Source organism: Monopterus albus, unplaced genomic scaffold, assembly GCF_001952655.1.
Source record: "Monopterus albus unplaced genomic scaffold, M_albus_1.0 scaffold63.1, whole genome shotgun sequence".
Lineage (NCBI taxonomy): Eukaryota > Metazoa > Chordata > Actinopteri > Synbranchiformes > Synbranchidae > Monopterus > Monopterus albus.
This window is the reverse complement of record NW_018127943.1, coordinates 658,257-677,510: the sequence shown is the minus strand read 5'-3', so window position 1 is coordinate 677,510 and position 19,254 is coordinate 658,257. Positions and strand designations below refer to the sequence as shown.

Here is a 19,254-nt window from a genome sequence, read left to right as displayed (position 1 = left end):
CTGCTTTTTTTCTTCTTTTTGGAAACGCTTAAATGATTTCAGTTAGTTTTACTGCTGATAATTATTAATAAGTAAACACAAAATTGCTGCACTCACAATTCTAAAGTAGTGGAATAGATGATTTAGGATACATGTGTGGAGTATATGTGTACATGTATGGGGAGTATGTATAATTTAACTCCTATGACTCTGTATATTAAGTGATTATAATTAAACCCTGCCAGCGTCTGTAATTATTCCAGTGACATTCTCCAAACTGTTTATTTATATGCACCTCATTTTGTATTTATACATCCTACCACCTTTGCTACTACTTCTACTGTTGCTACTACTAGTGCTCTTATTATTGCTGCTTCTATTATTATACATACTGAAATACGACTACTGTTATTTTTGCAGCTGCAGATATTATTACAACCACTACCTCTTTTACTACAGCTATCATTATCATTACTACTTGGCTTCTGAGCACACAGTTGAAAGCTTATTTTTACTAAAACACAAAAAAATCTGGCAAGTCAGGTTGTGCGCATCTGTAATAATAAATTTATTAACATTCACTACAGCTTTTCTGCGTTCCACACATTCACCCGACCACAAGCAGGTGAGGCTGGTGCAGGGATGCAAATGTCAAACTGTCTTTTTTACACAAATTAGCATGGACACACAAAGCACACACTGCTACATAGTCAGAAATACACAAGGTGAAAAATGGCTTGTTTCATTTGTGCCCCCATAGCCCAGGGCAGCCCTCATAAATCTGTGAGAAGTCTGAAGTTCATTCCATAGTGTTTCTATATAAAGAGCCATCATACTCACTTTACTTCACACACTGGCAGTGAGCCAACAAGTGCAAAGTTTCCCTTATAGAGTCCGTTGTGCTTTCTGGCTTGAGTCAAGAAAAGCCCAGAGAGAAGCCAGAGCGAAATTCATGACATGGGAAAGACATGGCATTCACTGTAGGAGACAGAAAGAGAATTGGGGTGTTGGCGATTTGACTGATTCCAGTTATAATGTTTTTTACATGCACAAGCCTACTGTATAAAATGTTGAAGTTAAAATGACACTTTAGCAGTCTTGGATCAGGATAAAACAGGGTGCCCAGTCAACAAAAGGAAGCAGAAAAGTGAATATTAATGCTGTGCCATAAAGCAACTCTTGTTTTATGAATCACCTTTTGTTTGTTTATATGTCTCCTCATTGGCGACAGCCATCGCCATCTGTCTTCTGTTTGTCCATCCCATAACACGATATCTCCAGAACGCCTTGAGAGAATTTTTTCCAATTTGGCACAAACATCCATTTGAACTCAAGGATGGACTAATTAGATTTTATTGGTCAAAGGTCAAGGTCACTGTGAACAGGTTGCTGGAGTCATACAACCGCGAGGTGGTAATTCTAGTTTATCTTTTGTTTTCATCACTTTTAGATTTTCTGCTTGATTTTGTCTCACTTGTCTTGCTCATTTTTGAAACAAACCAAAGAAATGAAATGATCTTCACAAATAATAATTGATGAGCCATATAAATCACCCTTTGTAAACCTGTGAAAAACCTCAAATTTTGCTTTGTGAATGTGTAGAATAGATTCAAATATGGGCAGGTATAAAATGTATCAGTGGTGAAGTTAAAAAAGGCTTGCTTTTCCCTGTAAAACTGGGCCCAAAACTCATATTCCTAAATTTTTATTCATATTGCTGGTCTTTTCCATAATTTTTTTCTTATAATGCTGCTTGTTAATTGATCTAATTAAGTGCATCATGCTTTTGCCGATGTTGGTGTTCCCTCTCTGTTAAGTTTTCTTTTCTTCTTTTTTTTTTGTACAGCCACATTTTGGAACTGGTCTAATTATCCTCAGGTTTGTTCGGGTCTGACTGTGTTCGGGTTTCCTCCTTTCTGGGCCTCTCGTTTTTTCAAACTAAATGTACAGAGGGTACGGAAAGTATTCAGACCCCCTTAAATTTTTCACTCTTTGTTATATTGCAGCCATATGCTAAAATCATTTAAGTTCATGTTTTTCCTCAATGTACACACAGCACCCCATATTGACAGAAAAACACAGAATTTTTGACATTTTTGCAGATTTATTGAAAAGAAAAACTGAAATATCACATGGTCATAAGTATTCAGACCCTTTGCTGTGACACTCATATATTTAACTTAGGTGCTGTCCATTTCTTCTGATCATCCCTGAGATGGTTCTACACCTTCATTTGAGTCCAACTGCATTTGATTATACTGATTGGACGTGATTAGGAAAGCCACACACCTGTCTATATAAGACCCTACAGCTCACAGTGCATGTCAGAGCAAATGAGAATCATGAGGTCAAAGGAACTGCCTGAAGAGCTCAGAGACAGAATTGTGGCAAAGCACAGATCTGGCCAAGGTTACAAAAAAAAATTCTGCTGCACTTAAGGTTCCTAAGAGCACAGGGGCCTCCATAATCCTTAAATGGAAGACGTTTGGGACGACCAGAACCCTTCCTAGAGCTGGCCGTCAGGCCAAACTGAGCTATCGGGGGAGAAGAGCCTTGGTGAGAGAGGTACAGAAGAACCCAAAGATGACTGTAGCTGAGCTCCAGAGATGCAGTCAGGAGATGGGAGAAAGTTGTAGAAAGTCAACCATCACTGCAGCCCCCCACCAGTCGGGGCTTTATGGCAGAGTGGGGGGGCTGCAGTGATGGTTGACTTTCTACAACTTTTTCCCATCTCCCGACTGCATCTCTGGAGCTCAGCCACAGTCATCTTTGGGTTCTTCTGTACCTCTCTCACCAAGGCTCTTCTCCCTCGATAGCTCAGTTTGGCCGGACGGCCAGCTCTAGGAAGGGCTGTGGTCGTCCCAAACGTCTTCCATTTAAGGATTATGGAGGCCCCTGTGCTCTTAGGAACCTTAAGTGCAGCAGAATTTTTTTTTTGTAACCTTGGCCAGATCTGTGCTTTGCCACAATTCTGTCTCTGAGCTCTTCAGGCAGTTCCTTTGACCTCATGATTCTCATTTGCTCTGACATGCAGTGTGAGCTGTAGGGTCTTATATAGACAGGTGTGTGGCTTTTCTAATCACGTCCAATCAGTATAATCAAACACAGCTGGACTCAAATGAAGGTGTAGAACCATCTCAGGGATGATCAGAAGAAATGGACAGTACCTAAGTTAAATATATGAGTGTCACAGCAAAGGGTCTGAATACTTATGACCATGTGATATTTCAGTTTTTCTTTTTTAATAAATCTGCAAAAATGTCAAAAATTCTGTGTTTTTCTGTCAATATGGGGTGCTGTGTGTACATTAATGAGGAAAAAAATGAACTTAAATGATTTTAGCATATGGCTGCAATATAACAAAGAGTGAAAAATTTAAGGGGGGCTGAATACTTTCCGTACCCACTGTATGCGTGTCAGATTCAGATGCTGTAGGTTTTCCTTGATTCCATTTTCGGTCTATTGGACCTCTAGTTCAAATGAATGGCTATGAATGTGTAAATATTGATTATTTCAACAAGTTTAATAGAGTAAGAAATCAGGAGGTGATGGAATATAAGAAATGAGCATGTGAAAGAAAAGGGGAAAGAGACACTGAGAAGAGGAGGCTGGGGAAGAACGAAAGAGGACAAGCTGTCTGCTGCTGATGGGATCCTCCTCTGCCCGCCTGGTTTGAAGTCTGGTTGCTTAGCAACTGCAGCGGCCTAAAATAACCTGCCAGGAGACAGAAATAGACTAAAGATATATGGACAGATTGGCTGGTGTGGTTTGTGTGTGCTGACACATTTTTGAGGCGATTTGGTTGAGTTGTTTTCTTGTTCTCTCAGTTTATATTTGACTTAGTTGTACTATTTCTTTGCTTGTCACACTTTCAGCACAGGATTAAATACACTTGGGTTTTTCTAAAACGTGTCTGTGCTTGTAAGTGTGTGTTATAACACAGGTGCAAGGCCAGTACCCGTTCTAGCTGGTTGCTATACTGATTGTCAGGGAAGTGACATCAGAATGTTTAGTCAGCACAGCGGCCCCGTCGGACACAGTTGCTAAGCAGTTTCTGCACCTTAGCAACCACTCCACTGTCACTGCAACAGAGGGAGGAAGATATTGATGGAAACACAAGCCTGACAGCAGGCAGCGTACAGAGACAGGTAGCTCTGATTATAGCAGAAAAGAGAGTCAAGAAACAGAGCAGATATTATTAGACCACTGTAACTCAGAGTACGGCGTGATATTAAACTGGTTCAACAGCCTGTTTTGTGCAGCTGCACACAACAAAAGAGTGTCAAAGAGCAGGGAACACAATAATGTAAGACACAAGTAAATAGAGATGGGTGACAAATGAAAGGAAAAACTGAAACTGAAGGACTCAATAAGTCATACCTTGCCCAGAGCTGATGTACAAAGAGACTTAGTTTGGTCAGAACAACAAATAAATAAAGAGAGGGATGCATCTGTTCAGATTAGTGGTGTGTGGTAGACAACAGTTTTACAGCTCTAATCTGACTGTGAATGAGTGCATATTTAGCATCTTACGACTGACAGTGCCAGGCACGTCCTCTTCTCAATCCACTCTCTCTACATTGGCTCTCTACATGCATTTATCATTTATCATGATCAAGAAAACATCCACCATCCTCAGGTACAAATGCAGAGGAAGGACAAGGTTGGCAAGGCTTTGCATATCACAAGTCTCTGGGTAAATCCCAAACCTCTTATTTGAATTTTCCTTGCTTTTTGATCCTCGCTCCACTTGTCGATTATTCTGATCTGCCACCTTGAAGAACACCCCAAAGTTCTTATTCTTGCTCTGAGGAGCAAGGATCAAGAAGTGAGGAGGCTGTCTGGAGGAGGCATGACACCATCCTTTGCAGAAGTCCTTTATGAACTGGAATACCCCTTTATCAGAAATCAGTTGGTGATTGGATGCTTCAGATGAAGGATCGGAGGAAAGGACGTCTCGTGTCTCTGAAACATGTTTCATCATCTCTTTCCTCACATTTATCCTTTGAACCTCTTCTTCTTCTGTGGGAGGGACTAAGACACAAGGGAAAGACACAAGTGAAGGAAACGTGGATGCAATTAAGGGAATTGGGATTCACCTCTGTCATGATCTCTGCCTATGTCCTATCTCCGCCCATTGTTTTCCCTTTGGTGTCTTTGTCCCAGTTTTCCTGCTCTTGCTACCTGCTCTACCTGCTCTAACCACACTCACCTGCTTTCCATCTGTGTAATCAACCAGCCAATATAAACACCAGCTCTTAGTGTTCACTCCCTGCTCAATTGTCATTGCTGTAGAAATTGTTTTTGTGGCATATGTCCTTTGTGCCGGCCTCGTTTTTTGTTCTGTTTTCTCCCACAGACTCTGACCGTGTTTGTCCGCTGTCTGGACTCCTGGAGTCACCTTTGGTTGGATGTTTTTGGTCTTTTGTATATTCTGGTTTTGTTCTGTTCCAAGTGTTCTGTTTGACTTACTGTGTATGGACTCCAATTGCCCACTATTTCTGATTATGTGCCTACTTGTGGTTTGAACTGTTTGCCTAGCCTGTCAGCAGTTGTATGTGTATTTGGAGTATTGGAGGAAATGTTTGATTTGAGCATACCAACTCTTAAAGAAAATTTTACATCCAAAGTTTCATAATCTGAGGTGGTTGTCTGGTGGTTGACAACATTAAACTTTCCTTCCAGAAGAGTGTCTGCTGCCCACTTTTTATGGACATTATTTTAATTGCCAGAACCCAGGAAGGATATTAGGTAACTACAACTCATAACACTGAAGTCCAAGTCCATGTCTCTGTGGTGTTTTTGTGATCTGAATGACTGAAGTAATTAAATTCATGAGTCAACTCCACACGTCTGAGGAAAGGCCTCAAAACCCAAAGAGCTGTCAACAACACTAACATCATCCTTCTGGTTAGAAACCTCTCAAAGGTGTTTTTTTTTTTTTATTTTATTTTATTTTTTACTTTGCTTTGGATCGAGCACACTCACTATGTAGTTGAGACACAGGTGCAGTGCTATTTTTATTTGATACAACATTGTCAAATTACACCACTGCTGTTCTACAAATCCAGTGGTACCATGCCACTTTGTCTCTGCTGTGAGCTGAGCAGAAAAAACTGTTTACAACTGCTGAGATGAATTAATTTATGTTCAGAACTTCACCTAAGGCATTAAGGCAGTGCAACAGATTTCTAAAAGGCCTCAAATTAATTATCTAAATTTAATGTTTTAAAGAGATGTTAGTTTTTTCATTCTGCATATGCACAGCTAGAGCAGGACTTGTAGTATAACATTCATCCTGTCTGTTATACTAGACTGCATTTCATGTCTGTAAATGTATAATTTATTGATTTTCTCTTTTACTTTTTGCGATTTCATTGTTTGAGACTGGCTTGTTCAATCAGAAATGGGCCAGCATTGAGAGTTTTAATGTAGTTTGCTTTTATATCAGTTGAACTCAATGTTTTGTTCAGTGCAAAAATCAAAGTGTGAAACATGACCACAGATACTCTGGTTCTTTGCAACTGTAAACAATGTACTGATACCATTTATTCTTATTATTCTGTTTTCCCATCACTGCTGTACCTCAGTGTGTTTTAACCATGTTGCCTTGAATCACTGCTGCTTCACTGCTGAAATCAAATTTAACTTCATGCAGTCATTTGATTAGTTCAGTGGTTGATGTGGCCTCTCTGTAATTGGGCAGAGTGAAGATGGAGCAGACCAAGACAGTCCAGAGGAGGGGACTCCAGCGAGTCCCCGCAACAAGCGCAGAGTGGGCCGTCCTGGCAGGAAACGCAAACAGCTGCTTCCTGTGAGTACTGTAACTGTAGTCTACCATTGCTTTAAACTATAGCAGAGTGATTAATTATCTGCTTATCTATACAAATCTCCCATCTAACCTGAAAAGACACATTAAACATGCACACACTCTTTTCAGGAACACTTCAGATTTATGCAGAGTGTCAACTAGGGGTGTGACGATACACTGAGCTCACAAGACGAGACAGTGCATGATATTGGGTTCATGAGATTGAGGTGAGATGATATTTTAGCACTATTTTTAAGTAATCTCTAATGATGAAATATATGACTGGAAAAATTATCTTTTATTTGTAAGTCAGCATTCACTGCTATTCGCTGTAGAGTTTGGGCCACAATTAACAGACCACAATGACACAACATGCATTTTCATTAGTACTGGATGTTAAACTCTGTTTCTTAGTGCAGACACACTGGTGGTAGAATTAGTATTAAGGTAGAGTAGGCTACGTTAGCAGCATGGCTAACCAAATCATGACAGAAACTTGTGAGCTGGAAATGTGAATGAAGCCACTCACTTCAACTTGCCATATCGTACAGTCCTAGAACACTCCCCCTGCAGCCCCTCATCCCGCTGACCAACGCAGCCCCTTGCTTCAAACACAGCAGGGAGTTGCATTTTTGAACGTACATCACTTTCCTGTCACACTTTGCCATACTGGGTGCTGCTCTGGTTCTGTTATGTACTGATATGAAACAGCTTTTGCCTCAACAAGAAATATCAGCATGTTTAAATTTGTCACACCCCTAGTATCAACCACAGTCAGCTCAGGTTTTTCACTTACTACTGTAAATTACTTCGGTGTCACTCTTGAGTGTGTTTGATTGATGTTACCGAGCACTTGCCTCTTCACAGCAGCTTGTGTTGGTTTTGTTACATTGACTTTTCCATGTTAACTTGAGACAGTTTTTGTTTGCAGTGTGTCTAAAAATGGGGATTCCCACGTAGGACGCATTGACTGATTGCTGAGCTAAGGAGTCAATGCATACATTATGCTCTCTCTCTCATTATGCAATATTGGCTTCATTTACTCATCATTTTCATTTGTAAGCATAGCTTCCATCCCCCACATTTTCCACATACTTGCAGTTACCACTTTGCTTAAAGTCACAGTGATTTTCTGTAGCATCAGTACCTCAGTACCGATGTAATATTGGTACCTCAGAATATATAGCAAGGTAAATTACCACGAAGGATATAAATTCTTCAGATTTGACTGAATCACACAAAATGGGCATGACCTATCAAACACATAGCAGTGTAGTAGAGGTGCACTTTTGAGGACTGGGTTAGCCTCTACCCATCCATCAGGGTGCCAAGCCAAAGCAGGACAATAAATAGACAAAAAAACTCAACAGTCATTCAAAAAGATAAATGAAAGACACAGCAGCCAAATACAGCCAATCTAGTCCTAGTACTCTAGCAGTCCTGGTACTGGAACTTTAATTGGTCATTGGTAACCACTGATTTGGTAATGACAGTATCTTTTAAAACAATTACCTGTACAGGACAGAGTATATAAAATATAAAAACTACAGTGTGACCATAATGTATACAAGGTGAAATTTCACTCTTTTGTCATTTTTCTTCTTTGCAAACATGTTTCTCAGCCAATCACGTCAAGCCAATTTTTATCCGTATATCAAATATCACAGTTCACAAATTTGCCTCAAGGGGCTTTGCAACCTGTACAGCATACAAAACCCTCTGTCCTTAAACCCTTCAATCAGGCAAGGAACAACTTAGCCAAAAAACCCTTTAACAGGGAACATATAGCTGAAACCTCAGCAAGAGCAACAGAAGAGGGAACCCTCTTTCAGGACGGACAGATGTGCAATAGGTGTCCCATTATGTGCAGAACAAATCAGCATAAATTTGCAGTATGGACAATCAAATTCCATATTGTAATATATATGAATAACACTCACTAAACATATATGATGAACATGATCCTGGAGGATGAGCCGGTTTCCAAGTGCCTCTAATAGACTGTGAATAAAATTTGTAGATTTCCAGTCTAGCTGTAGTCTTTTTTTAACATTGTTGGGGACTGAGTACTGTTTTGTTTGCACTGTTTGAACTTTCTGACAAGGTGATAGTGTTACTTCCCCACTGGGGGTTTGAACTGGCAACCTTCCAGTCAGCTTTAGGCCAGCAGTGCTAATCTGTGAGCAATGCTACAGAGCTGCATTATTACTGTAATGAGTCTTATTTCTTCACTCTGACTGACTTCAGGTCTCTGGCAGCTCCTCTCCTCCATACTTCTCTCTGCCTTCATCCCCTTATAGCTCACCTCATGTGGTGTGTGTCCCTTCAGGCTGACTGAACTCTGTGGCAAGATCAGCAAGTCAATATAGCTGATCAAACAACCCCAGACAGAAAGGAATACTCTGTGTGTGTGTGTGTGTCTTATCAGTGTGTATACTGTATGTGTTTGTGCATGTGTACATCTGTGTGTGTGCGCACATTAATATTTGCAGGTCTAATCCTGCTTTGAAGTCTGGATTAATATGGGCCTGTCACACACACACACACACACACACACACACAAAACATTCATTCACATGCACACGTAACATGCATTGGGCTGCAGATAAAACATCAATGTTACACATGCTGTACATGAGTTCCTGACACAGACAGTCTTAGTAAGTGGTGTTTGTACTGTACTAGTAGTAATCAATCATAGTGGTACAGTAGTAGTATAAGTAGTAGCAGCACAATTATTAAAATAGTGGAAATGTTAGCAGTAATAGTAGTATTAGCAGTGTTGTCATATTAGCCATGTTAGTATTACCATAAAAGGAAAAGTTTGCTGTAGTGGTACAAATAGTATTATTAATTGTAGTAATAGTTAATGTTGTAGAAGCAGTAGTATTGGTACTAGATTATTTGTAGTAGTGCTAGTTGTAGTAAAAGTAGCATAAGTAGTAGTGGCAGAAACATCATGTTTGTAGTCCCACTAGCAGTAGTAAAAGCAGTAAAGCAGTGGTAAACATAATATAGGAGTAATAGTAGTACTGGAAGTAGTGAAATTACTAGCAGTAGTAGTAAAAGTAGTACCAAATGTCAACATGCGAGTCGTCAGTGTGATGATTTGCTGTGGCGACCCCTAAACGGGAAAAGCCGAAAGTGACTTTAATAGTAAAATTAGTAGTGTTCATAGTAGTAGAAGTATAAGAGCAGTAAAGGTTTTAATAGTAGCAATAGTTGTAGGATAATAGTACTACAGGTAGTAGTAGTAGTGTTGGTAATATAATAGTAGAAGTGGTGATACTCTCAGTGGCTGGTGTAGTAGTACAGTAGTAGTAGAAGTACAGTAGTTATAGTAACTGTGGTAGTTGTTGAAGTAGCAGTAGTCACAGTACCATAATAGTTGCAGTTGTATTAGAACTTTTAGTTGTAGCAGTAATTGTAGCATTGTGATAATGCAAATAGTAGTAGAGATGGAAATGATAGTAATAGTAGTAGTAGTAGTAGTAGTATGGTAATTGTAGCAAATATTCATTTGTAGTACCAGTAGCAGCGGTAAAAGTAGTAAAGTAGTGGTAAAAGTTATACAAATAGCAATACCAGTAAAAGTAGTGGTGTTCATACTGTACAAGTAGAAGCAATAAAAAAAAAAAAAGAAGTGGCATCGATATAAGCATTATAGTACTACAAGTAGTAGTAGTAGTAGTTATATTATTGGTAATATAATAGAAGTAGTGGTAGTAATACCATCAGCAGCAGTGGTAGTAGCACAGTAGTTGTAGTAATTGCGGTAGTTGAAGTATTTGAAGTCAGAGTAGCATAAAAGTAGAAGTTGTAGTAGTGTCATAGTTCTAGTAGTAGTGATTGAAGTAGCAGTAGTAAAAGTAGTTTGGTAATATTTGTAGTATAGTAGTTGTAGTAGTTATCATAGTAATAGTATAATTACATACTAAGTGTAGTGATGCGTACTTTAATGATACATACACCATACAGTCGTGCCTTACTATAGTTGTGAGAACACATAATACGTTCCCCAAGCCCTTAGCCATCATGACTGAGTGCCCAGCCCTAACACTAAACCTAACCTGAACATTAAAACCAGCTAAAAGGTCCTCACAACAATGGTATCAAACTAAAATTTGCCCATGCACGTATAGAGACGTACTGTATATATGCACACACAGAGCGGCGTGTATTCTGGAACAGAGCCATTGTGTGGACGTCAGGGTGGAGCCATCAGTGACACTAACTATAGAGAGCAGCGAGAAAGAGCCTCACTCTCTCTCCTGTCTCCTTCACTTCCCTTGCTTGTTCACCTCTGTCACAAGTACACACAGTACACTTGCTGGTACATGATAGTGATTATTCTTTCATGGATAATTAAATTAGCCCCATGACCCCTTAACTTTTTCAAGCATCCATCTTTTTTCTTTCATGGTCATTGCTTCTTATCTTTTCTGGCTACACTTCAACTTTTATTTGTGACTCACTTACAACTTAAGATAGGTATCAGTCTCTTCCTCTTGCCTCCCTCCTGTCTCCCCATTTTTCTCTTTTGCTTCCCCTGGAAACACGTGTGGATTAGCTGCTGCATGTATGTGTGTTGTGCTGGTGACTTCTGCCTGAACACATGAGAGAAAGTTGAGGTACATTAGGACTAAACAGATAGATCGGCACAGTTCCAAACACCATGCATGCAGATGCCATGCATTTTACATAAAAATCCCCTCACAGCCACAGTCAGTTGTGTTGTCAGCCACTACAATTAATGGAACTTTTCATGCACACTAGATTTTATTGAGACAAAGGTCTTAGTTAGACAAAGTATGGCTTGAGGTTTTGATTGGCTCTAGGCTTATATGCAGCTTAGTCTGCTTTCTTTTGGGTTTACAATTTATGCCCAAACCACAAAGGTTGTAGAGACATTGCTGAAAATTGTGGTTGTGTTTTCACTGCTTGACAAAAAGTGTAATCGATAGAAATTAATTTGGGGGGACCATAAGTGGGACAGCTTTTATGTTAAAGCTAATATTCTGAGTAACAGCTCTTGTATTAAAGCTACACTACCTAATTTCTTTTCAAATTCTCTAGCAAACTGACACAACTATTCTCTCTTTGCCCCTCTCATCACAACCTGTTTCCTAGTGATGATGTAAACTACGGATGCCTGGTTGCGACAAACTATACAAAATGTAGAGTTTCTCCAGTCTGAAGCTAGTGCTAGCTGACTACTGAGTAAAATGTGTCAGTCCAGTAGAAAACGCTGGTTGGTGCTAATGTGACACAAAGCACTAATGTTACACAAGGCTCAAATTACTCCCAAGTTCAATTAATATTAACTTAATACAAAGGTAAAATCATGACCATGCTAGGTCGCTAATGTTACCAAAACAAACACTTTAGCTTTAGATGCTAACACATCAAGAAGGAAGAACACCACATCTGAATCAAACCTAAATCCTTTGGCTGCTTTTAATTCTTTCCATCCCAAAAACCCTGGTTTTTGCTCTTTTTTTGTCACACTGTGCAAAAGAATGCTACCTCTTTGCTCTGCCAGCCAGTGTTTTGAACTTTTCGCACAGTTAATATGTCTTTAAGGTCCTGTATTAGTTCATTTAAATGTCCTCTCTCTGATCCAAACTGGACACTGTATTAATGTTTTAATTAAGATGTGCACTGGAAAGTACACTAGTTGACAGTGCATCTGGTACAATTCACTAATTACAGTAGTCAAACCATATTTACTTATGTAATGAATACACACCTACATGGAGATTCAACCAGCAAAGATAAAATACAATTCACAGTGTTAATGAAACTTTATTTTTTCTTATGTTTTCGTCTTTCTTTCTTTCTTTCTTTTGGTCTGTTCTTTTTCTTACTCTAAGGACATATCACGGTGTATGCATGTCCTATATAAATATGTTCAGTTACTAGTTTATTGGAGACACTTAGCTAAAATTATTAAGGAATAAGTAATTGAATCAGTGCCTCTCTAAAACAGTTTCAAAATAAACTGAACATTCTCACTTTCATAAGGGTTGAATTTATTGTAAGACTGTTGTATTGGACTGCATCTATAGTATGTGTACCTAATAAATTGGCCACTGTGTGTAAATATAGTTGAATTAAATTTAGAAATTTGCTACATGGGCCCCTCTTTTATTCTTTGAACATAATCACACATTCTAATTATGATAAAATTATAGGTGCAATCTTTAGGTAAATCCTAAAGAGTCCATGTTTTTGTAATTTCTTTACCTTTTGGTTGCCAGGTTTGTCTTTATTTGCCTTTGAGAAATAACTTCGTTAGATAGCTTAAAAGCTCAGTCAATCTAATAACTAGGGATAGCTCCTTTGGCCAATGTGGCCTCAGTAGCTATCTCTAGTAATAATGAATGCTAGCTAGCAAAACCTGAACAACAAAATATAATAAAACAAAATCTTGATGTTGGAGAACCAAAATAAAGCATTGTGCAGTTAACATCGCTGTTCCTCCATTTGCCGTCATGTTTTTTTCTGTCTGACTGTGATGTGAAGCAGTACACACAGTAGCTAAAGCTGAACATGTTCAGTTCAGTTACTGTGTGTCATGTCCGAAACACAATCTAGCAAAGTGGCAATAATGAGAATTTGTATTAATAACTGACTTAAAAAGTGTCTGCTGTTCACATATTTCGCCACATATGAGTTAAATCCATCTGACATACTAATAATAGGAAGAGCTCAGCTACATTTTTGGACACAGTGTATGTGTGGTTGTATATGCTACAGTGTAAATAGTGCACTTTAGTTACTATATATATTGTATACTTTATATCAGTAAATGAAGACACAACTGTCATGCATTTATTTTCTATATTAGGTTTGTTTATTTTATTATTTTTGCTACACTATTGTTTTATTGTTTGCTGCATCCTGTTCTCTGCCCAGCCTCCCCCTGGGTATCATCAAAAATGTCATCCAACCTAAGAATTGCCCTTTGTTGGATTACTACACTGTGTTGTCACACAGCTCAGGTTAGAGTCTGTCAGCTGTAAAGTCGGGTACTTTCCACACTGTCTGTCATTCAAGATCAATGTTAGATACTGAGATAAGAGGAAGTGCAGGTCAGCAAGAAGTAGTTTGAAAAGGTGAGAAACAACATAAACCACCAGTCTGAATGTGGGAGTTACTTTCAGTGTTGGTGTGTGTTTAACCCTAGTTATGGTTACTGTCAGAGGTAGGCCATGCCTGAAAATGTGTCATAGTTTCATGCACACTCAACTTCTTTGTGGTGAGTGTTTGTGCATACAAACTTTACTTGTGCAGTAAAGTTAAAGTGTCTCAGGTCAACTTTAAAGCTGCATTAAGCAAAAATGTTAATCAAACCTTTAGTATGCAGCCAACAACTGCATTCAGGTCATAGTTTTTGGTTCACCAGTCCAGATGAAACCCAACCAATGCACCTGCTCTCACAAAAGGAAGTGTACAACCAGCTCACACAAGCCGATTGTATGCTTCCTGTTTAGCACTAAATGGCGGAGGGGCGAACTGGCTGAAGAACGTCGAACATATAGCAATCCAAAGACATCCTGATAATTTTCTCAAGAGTCTGTGGACCAGACCAGAGCTGAATTGAATTTACATTCAACATGTGGCCAAAAAGATGACTGCGAGTCCAGATTCCTCTGTTTCTGCTGAATGTGTAAGTAGTCAGTTATTTGCTTAAAAGTTAGCAGTAGCAGCAGATCTAGTGTCTGTCTTTCTACCTTCTAGTGATAACAAAATGCTTAATGCAGCTTTAATTTCATTTTGGGGTAAAAGCAATAAATATTAAGACCATCACACCAAGGGCACATGATTATGTTGCATGTGCCATCGTACCATGATTTAGATTTCATTCATTCAGCTAATTAATTGCGGTAATTAAATGTCCATAATTTATATTTTTGAGCATGTTTGGTTTTACATAGCAAGTTTTACATTGACTTCAACCACTTAAGTGGTTGAACTTAGTTCATTGACTGATTTTAGTTTTAATGTGTTGTGTTTTTTACGTTTTGTACAGTTTATGGAGTCTATAAAATGTCATGAGCAGAAATATCTTTTTCCTTTATTTTTCCAATCATCACTTCACTTTCATTTTAGCAGTTCATTTCCTAATGTTTTGTTATTTATCTCATAAGCAGCATCTCTGTCAGTGATTTAATTATAATATTAATAAATATCTATACAGTTAAAGCTACTCTACCTAATTTCCTTTTAGCTTAGAGTGTCTAGTGAGACTCAAAACAAACCGACACCAGTATGTAATGTGTAAAATCTTAATGCATCTTTGAATCACACTATGACTAGTAATGTCCTTTTTTGTTTAATTTGTGGATTATCAAAGAATGATCTACTCTGTAATCTAAACTCTGTATTGTGAAAATCAAGATCAACCCATGCTTTATTGTCACTTGGGAAAGTTTGTCTTGGCTCAGAGTGAAAAATTCATGGGATGTTTTGGGCTCTAAAAGCATTTGTAACACCAGCAATCCACCCATGTATCAAAAACATTTTCTGTTTCAGTGTTAAAAGTGTGCATTGCTGTAGTTTAGTGTGTCCTGAGGTCCTTTAGTTTTTGCCTTTGCAGGCCCTCTCACCTGCTCATTACACTATTTGGGGGCTTGTTAGCACTAGCTAGTGTTAGCATAGCTGTTGAACTTTACATTCACCTCTGCTCTACACTTTTTACATACCCATTTATAAAACCTGTTACAGCAATACACATGTATAAAGATGCCTCTTGGCCCTTTTACATCGGACACCTGATGAGATTTTAGCATCATTAATGCTGGTGAGCTGATGGATTAGCCATAACAGTAGAGACAGGACATTATTTATATAATTGAACAACGTTTTTTGTAATTGCAGAATTTTTCTGATAGGTATGAAATTTCAAACCAAATTAAGTTTTTTGAAGGTACTTTATATTTTATATTACTTTGATGTTTAACAAAGGGGTGTGATGAGCTATTAGTACTCCCCTCCCAGTGTGTGTGTGCGTGTTAATGGGACCCACCTGTGTGCTGGACCTATCTGCTCTGTTTTGTACTAACAAGAGCAGACTAATACATATGTGCTTGTACTGCAGTAGCTCTGTGATTATATGTATGAGGCCTGTAAATATGTCTGTGAGTTGTTATTGTGTTTGTGGATTGCTTTGATGGGCCCAGACAAGAGTGAGCAGCAGTTTTCTCAGACCTAGCCTTTGCTCCATCTGTTTCCCAGGAGATGGCGACCTCTGACCCCTGTGCAAATGCTCCCCCAACACCGCCTGAGGAGCCAGAGCCCTCCCCTTCCCCTCGCAAGAAGCGTGGGCGTCGGAAACTAGAGCAAACTGAGAGGAACAAGGGTATAAATTTAATGCAGAGGCATATAATTTCAGATAATATAACTTTGCTCATATTTACAGTAATTAAAAATGTCAGAGGTCTGACCCAAGCTTAACTTGGTGACATTTTAGATGCTTTACAGATGTGAGAAGTTATAATCATAATTTTGTTTATGAAAAATGGCACTTGTTATCAGTTTACCTGAAATTTTAATAGCCAAATATCACAATGTAGTGTTTGAGGGCATTTCAGCTGTAAATTTGTATGCATGGGCAAAGTGAGTTTACCTGCTCATTGTTAAATCTGTACAAATGGCCCATTTCCTCTAACTTTTCTTCTACTGCAGATGAGCCAGATGACAGAAACTGCGACTCCCCTAGAGAGGTGAGATATGACATCCAACAAATGAAGTTAAGCACTCTTATACAGTAGTACAAGCAGATTTAAGAGTATAGTCGGTATATAACAAGCTTTGTGTTTATGTGTATGCATGTGTGTGTGTGTATGTGTGTATGTGTGCAGGGTGAGACTGGGAGACTGCGGAGGAGGCCAGTCCCAAGGGTGACTTTCCAGGCTGGAGATCCATACTACATCAGCAGGAGACAGAGAGAAGAATGGCTCAGCCGCTGGAAGATGGAGGTGGGAGAGATTCAGGTCTCTGTTTGTGTGAATTTACAGTTACAGAAACATGGAGGCTTGTATTGAACACTTTAATCACAGTAAACTAGGCTGGCTTTATATAACGCTTTTGACAGAACACCCATATTACATTTTCATTTTGTAATATCTTTGTCCTGTATACTGTGAAAGTTTAACTGACTGACATATCTGCTGTGAGGATTTGTAAGCTTTTGAATGTGATCTTTAGATGGGTGCTTTGTATTGTAAAGTAACCCAGATACAGTAGAAATCAGCTGCGGTTTGTTCACTGTGCAGCAGTGAGTAGTCAAGTGATGGGGAAATCCCTTTGAAAAAAAAGAACTAAACCTTCACAGCAGAAGTGCACTGTGCTTAGCATTTGGCAATATTGCAAAAAAAATGTTAACACAATATCATGTTTTAGGGATATTAACTCGATACATGTCATTTCTGCTAAATGTTCATTTTGCTCAAATAAAATGACAGAGCAGTCATAAAAATAGCTTTTTATTAATTATTTATTCTGTTTAAAAAATGAAGCAAAGACTATATTTCTTCATTGACTTTTGAAGTGAAGTGAAGAGAAGTCAGTGCAGTCCTCGCAGCAAGCAGGTATTAAAATGAGTTTTTTCTGCAAACCACTGGCATCCTGAAAATTTTTTTTAGTCAACATATTTAGTTGCTCATTGACATTTATTTCAGCCTCTGTCACACACTTTTGTTTTCAGCCTTCCTTCCCTTTTCTGCTGTGTAGTGTGTTTGTTTTCACTAGAAGGGAGCAGACCTCTCTCTCATACAAATGGTGGAAGATGAACTGTGTACTTTTAGTATGATTGGCTTTTTACAGTGACATTTACTCAACACTTCAACACTTGACACAGTGAAGTGCCGTTGATAGTGAAAGAGGCACGTTCCCTTTCTATGGTTGCAAATGCCTCTCATACATAATGTTTGTCCATCAAATGATTTGGTCTTTGTTTGATTTTGACATTGCCCTAGCTCCACAGCACTTCCCATCTCAAATCAGTTTTTTTCCAGCATACTAGCTCTTTAAAATGTGATATGTCAGAGGTATGTTTACACTTTTTTGTGCTGCCAAAATGGCCAAAATTTAGTGGAACCATTTTGCAATACAGTTTTCTATAATAAGTAAAAAAAAAAAGAACATTTGTTCACATACATGTATGTATGAAATATCTTGCACCATTGTATCAAGAACTGTACCACTGGAGAAAATACTGTGCTGCTGCAGTGTAACCCAGAGAGGTTAATGCAAGAAAGTGTGTGCATGAGGGTGATAAAACTGAAAGACAAAATGAGTGAAAGAGACAGGATGTGTGTGATCATGAAAGGGAGAGAGAAAGTCATTCAGGTTGATTGACAGACAGACAGGCTGGCTGAAACACACGGAGATGGGAGAGGAAGAGAGAGAGACTGAGGCTGATAGACAGCTCAACCACGACTGGCTGTACATTTCTCCTCCTCTTGTTTGAACTTGTTCTGTTGCAGCCAGTTTGAAAATCCGGGAGATATATGAGAAAAAAGTCACCTGAGAAGTTGAAAAAGAGCAACGCATGCTGCATAAGTCATTAGTAATTAAATGGAAATGAACCCCAAAGTTCCTTTCATATATAAATACACCCAAATGAGCTTGCATGTCCATGTGACAGATGGAGACAGAGAGAGAGCGAGAAAGGAGGCGCATATGTGGCTTCCTGTTAACAATCTCTTCTCACCTACTGACTCATGACCTACTCTCAGGCCTTAAGTGATGTGTGCTTTTGATGAGTGTATTGAAAATGTAGGGTGTTCTCATAACTATGTATTAATTTGAAAAAAGAATGGAGGGAGGTTAATGTTATGAAAAAAGAAAGAAAGGAAGGAAGCTGAAAAGCAGGAGGGTAGTGGTGGAAGTACCAGTACATTAATATCTACAGTAAGTACTACTTTAAAAGTAAAAGTACAACATTCAAAAGAAGAATGATGGAAAGGGAAGTAAAAGAGAAGAAGATGTAAGGAGAAAGAAAAGAATGAATGCAGGCAAGAAAATAAAGAAAGTAGAGAAAAGGGAAATGATGACATGAGATGTAAGCAAGAAACGGGACACTGACAAAGGGAAGGTGTGAAAGGAAAACTGATATCAAAATGTGAAACAGACAGCAAAAAAAGATCATGGAGAAATCGGTGACGGAGGTTAACCAGCTCCAGTTTTTGGCCTCTGTGTGTGTGTGTGTGTGTGCCTGGTATTACTCTTGTTGTGGGGACTCAGCCTTGCTCATGGCGACCAGATGGTGGTCATGTAAATCACGGTATTTTAGAGTGACGACTTTATTTATTTTTAGCTGAAGGTTAAGGTAGGGGATAGAGTTAAGCAAGTAGTAGTTATGGTTAAAGGTGTACTAACTAAAATTAATATACACATTGTTTGATAAAACAAAATCGAACAGGATCTGGCGTCGCTCAGCTATACTGCACTACCAA

At 38.8% G+C, this 19,254-nt stretch overlaps 1 protein-coding gene across 6 annotated transcripts in view; it reads left to right on the top strand.

The window, feature by feature from the left end:
- Positions 1 to 19,254, top strand: part of dnmt3aa (DNA (cytosine-5-)-methyltransferase 3 alpha a) — a 50,182-nt gene that overhangs the window by 5,201 nt on the left and 25,727 nt on the right. For 4 of the 6 annotated variants that reach the window (XM_020603925.1, XM_020603924.1, XM_020603922.1 and 1 more), the window contains exons 3-6: positions 6,686 to 6,793; positions 16,031 to 16,154; positions 16,481 to 16,518; positions 16,657 to 16,773. In XM_020603925.1, coding sequence (XP_020459581.1) covers positions 6,686 to 6,793; positions 16,031 to 16,154; positions 16,481 to 16,518; positions 16,657 to 16,773 — 387 coding nt within the window. Of the gene's footprint in view, positions 1 to 6,685; positions 6,794 to 14,283; positions 14,463 to 16,030; positions 16,155 to 16,480; positions 16,519 to 16,656; positions 16,774 to 19,254 lie in introns of those variants that run through there. The other 2 variants (XM_020603926.1, XM_020603927.1) reach the window with 2 other exon arrangements.